The sequence below is a fragment of the Gekko japonicus genome, unplaced genomic scaffold (genome assembly GCF_001447785.1).
Source record: "Gekko japonicus isolate JY-2015 unplaced genomic scaffold, Gekko_japonicus_V1.1 scaffold2140, whole genome shotgun sequence".
NCBI classification, from domain to species: domain Eukaryota; kingdom Metazoa; phylum Chordata; class Lepidosauria; order Squamata; family Gekkonidae; genus Gekko; species Gekko japonicus.
Window position 1 is genome coordinate 308,724 of NW_015176041.1, and position 4,037 is coordinate 312,760.

The 4,037-nt window shown below is 53.1% G+C and overlaps 1 protein-coding gene across 1 annotated transcript in view; it reads right to left on the reverse strand.

Annotated features, from left to right (window-relative positions):
• Positions 1-2,447, reverse strand: part of LOC107123415 — a 10,130-nt gene extending 7,683 nt beyond the window's left edge. Inside the window, exons 1-2 of the mRNA XM_015426661.1 lie at positions 2,421-2,447; positions 1,432-1,498 (exon numbers count right to left, since the gene is read on the reverse strand). Of these exons, the coding sequence (XP_015282147.1) occupies positions 1,432-1,498; positions 2,421-2,447 (94 nt within the window). The remainder of the gene's footprint in view (positions 1-1,431; positions 1,499-2,420) is intronic.
• Between the last annotated feature and the right edge of the window lie 1,590 nt (positions 2,448-4,037).

The following is a 4,037-nucleotide window of genomic DNA, read 5'->3' on the forward strand; positions in this document are numbered from 1 at the left end:
GAGTCACCCCAGCAGCATCTGTAATCTCTGTGTGAGTTGCTGTTCTCAGGACACCTCCCAACCGGAAAGAGGGAAGCGTGAGGAAGAGACATGCAGAGATGCAACGGGAACCCTCCTTTGAGGGCAGAGAATTGTCCCAGGTCGGGAGTGAACACGCACCTCGGCCGCACCTGCCGCTCTGCAGAGACTGACTATAAAAGAGTTAGTCAGTGCAGAGAATCGTGCAGAGATGCAGCGGGCAGCCTCTGGGATCACAGGCATCACATTTTTTTTTAATTTTAAAAAATTTATTTAATTCGGTTTGTATCCCCCGCCCTCCCCGCAAACGGGCTCAGGGCGGGTTACAAAGTCACAGAATCACAACAATAGTTAAAATAATTAAAACAGTAGTTAAAAAAATGTTTCATTACACTCGTGTGCCCCACACATATGTGGCTGGGCAGGTCTCCTGGCCACTACCCACCGGGTAAGCACCCTTCCATGTCACGCCGTGTGGTTGCGTAACGTATTCTGGGGGGAAACTGGAAAAACTGGGGGGGACGGAACCCACAGCCCTCCCGGCTCTATGGGTCCTGTGTTGACTGCCCCAACATCAGCACCAGCTACACCCCCTCTGGATCTAAAGTAAGCCTCTATCAATAGCAACAGCATAAGGGAAGCTATGTTGGATGAGGCCAGTGGCCCCACCAGTCCAACACTCTTGTGTCCCACAGTGGCCAAAACCCAGGGGCCGTCAGGAGGTCCACCGGCGTGGACAGAACTCCAGAAGCCCTCCCCCTCTTGGCCCCCAAGCCCCAAGAAGACAGAGCATCCCTTGCCCCAGACATAAGAACATAAGAGAAGCCATGTTGGATCAGGCCAGTGGCCCATCCAGTCCAACACTCTGTGTCACACAGTGGCCAAAACCCAGGGGCCGTCAGGAAGTCCACCAGCAAGGCCAGAACTCCAGAAGCCCTCCCACTGTGCCCCCCCAAGCCCCAAGAAGACAGAGCACCCCTTGCTCCAGACATAAGAACATAAGAGAAGCCATGTTGGATCAGGCCAATGGCCCACCCAGTCCAACACTCTGCGTCACACAGTGGCCAAACCCAGGGGCCATCAGGAGGTCCAGCAGCGGGGCCAGAACTCCAGAAGCCCTCCCACTCTTGCCCCCCCCCAAGCCCCAAGAACCCAGAGCATCCCCTGCCCCAGACATAGTGTTCCATCTATACCTTGTGGCTATTAGCCACTGAGGGTTGTTAGTCCCCCATCCACCAAGAGACAAATAAATCAGCTATTTGATACTGGCTGCAAAACGACAACCCTTTCGCTACCCCTCAGCCTCTCCTCGGCAGACCCATCTTCCCCAAAGACGTCTGTCAAGTGAGCCCAAGTCCCTTGAACGCCCCCCCCCCCGGCGCTCCTTCCGTGCGGGTTAAAGAAGCGACTTACATTTGACCATCACTGCGGTCCTGTTAAACATCGTCTTGGGGAAGACGAACAAGTGCTCGCTTGGGCTCTGGGAAGAGAAGAACAAAGGGAAGATAGGTGAAGAGGGATACGCGGCATTTTTTTTAAAGCATCCACATCAAAAAAGGGGGGGAAATGCTGTTAAGTGACCTCCACGCCCGAGAGGAGAACCATAGAATCACAGAATGTTAAGAGTTAGAAGGGACCTTGCAGGTCATCTAGTCCAACCCCACGCACTCTGCAGGAGCGTAGCCGAAAGAGAGCCCTACAACATACCCAACAGATGGTCGTCCAGCCTCCGCTTGGAAACGTCCAGCGAAGGAGCCTCGACCCCCTCCCGAGGCAGTCTGTTCCACTGCTCAGCCACTCTTACAGTTAGGATGTTTCTCCTGATATTTAGCCGGTAACGACGCCCTTGTAATTCCCACCCATTAGATCTAGTCTTGCAATCCGGAGCAAGAGAGAATAGATCTGCTCCATCTTCTACATGACGGCCCTTCAAATACTTGAAGACTGCAATTGTGTCCCCTCTAAGCCTTCTCTTTCCCAGGCTAAACAGACCCAACTCTTTCAGCCTTTCCCCATAAGACTTGGACTCCAACCCTCTCACCATCCTGGTTGCCCTCTTCCAGACACGCTCGAGCTTGTCAACATCCTTCCTAAAATGTGGTGCCCCAAACTGGACACAGGACTCCAGGTGAGGCCTGATCATAGGAGAATAGAGCGGAACAACCACCTCCCGTGATCTGGACACAGTGCTTCTGTTAATGCATCCTAAGATTGCATTCGCTTTCTTCGCAGCCACATCACACTGCGGGCTCGTGTTTAGCTTGTGATCAACCAGAACACCCAGTTCCCTTTCACATGGACCGGAGAGACTCGGTTTACTTCCCACAATGAGAAAAGATACCTTGACACATCTATCTGCTATTCTGACATATTTATCGCTGGACAACTGTGAGCCTTCTAACCTTAGTTTTGTCTTTGCACATCTTCATCGTGTTACATGTTAATTTGCTATAACCCCCGGTCTATGAGTGTGACCGTTAGCTACCATTCCGATGTATTTGAAAAAGTGCGCATGCACATGAAAAGCATGCACACCTTGAGCAGAAAGGAAGGAAGGCAGTGAAGAGGGGCAGGGAGCAGCCATTTTTCCATACACAACCTTCTCTCCTCCCACCCACCCGAGTTTGGTCTTTGGCATCTTTGATCAAACAAAGATCTCGGACAGCGAAACTTGGGAAAGGATTTTTTCTTTGCCTTGAGACTCCGGAGAGCCACCACTAAACAGGACTGATGCACTAAGAGACGACGCGGTAAGAAACTGCTCCGTATGTTCGCACCGGGAAGCCCCGAGTTCGAATCACGTGTCAGATGCTAGCTCGCCAGAGGTCCTCAAGGCTGGACTGGCAGTGGCGTTCCCTCTAAGCTGAGTCAGTGTGAGCTAGCTCACAGTTTTTTTAGCCTCTGGCTCACCCATTTATGTCACAGCTCAGGAAGGACGGGGCTCCAGAGCAAACCGATTTACGCAGCAGCCAAATCGCTTGCTCACAACTTTCATGCCAGCGGCTCACAAAGTAGAATTTTTTGCTCACAAGACTCAACAGCTTAGAGGGAGCTTTGGCCAGTGGCTACCTAAAGCCTTAGAAAGAGGAAAGCCCCGTCTCTCCCTCACTCTCTGGAGCGGCCAGAAACAGAACCCAGAATCTCCTGCTCTGCTTTGGCGTCCAAGGGCACAATCTCTGGCACTTGGAGGTCTTTCCGCCACAGTTTCCTGTACCAAAGAACCGGGGAAATGGAGTGGCACTGAGAACAGGACACTCAGATCCGACTTATCCCAAACCATCCCACCTACATGGAGACACAGGGTCTATCGGTCTCAGGCTGAGGTCTGGTCCCAGCTCCCTGCCAGCCCAGCAGTTCGAAAGCAAGAAATTGTAAGTAGACAAATAGGTACTGCTTCAGTGGGAAGGTCACAGCGTTCCGTGCGCCTCGGCGTTTAGTCATGCCGATGTCTTCGGACAGCGCTGGCTCTTCGGCTTTGAAACGGAGATGAGCACCGTGACCCTAGAGTCGACTGGCTTTCAAGCAAGGGGGAAACCTTTACCTTACTGCCTGAACCTTCTAACTGGAGATGCCAGGAATTGAACTGGGGACCTTCTGCCTGCCACGCAGAGGATCTACTGCTGAGCCAGGGCCCCTCAACAAAAGGATCCTTGGTCCATCAATATCAGCACTGTCTACTCCGACTGGAAGCAGCCCTCCAGGGTCTCAGGCGGAGGTCTTTCCCAACACCTCCTGCCTGACCCTTCTAACTGGAGATGCCGGGGACTGAACCGGGGACCGAACCGGGGACCTCCTGCATGCCACAGTCCATCTTTACAGCTCTCCAGGGTCTCAGGCGGAGGTCTTTCCCATTGTCTACTGCCTCGCACTTCCAACTGGAGATGCTGGGGATTGAACCTGGGACCTTCTGCATGCCAAGCAGAGGCTCTGCCACTGAGCCACAGCCCCTCTTAACAGCTCTCCAGGGTCTCAGGCAGAGGCCTTTCCCATCACCTCCTGCCTGGTCCTTTCGAACTGGA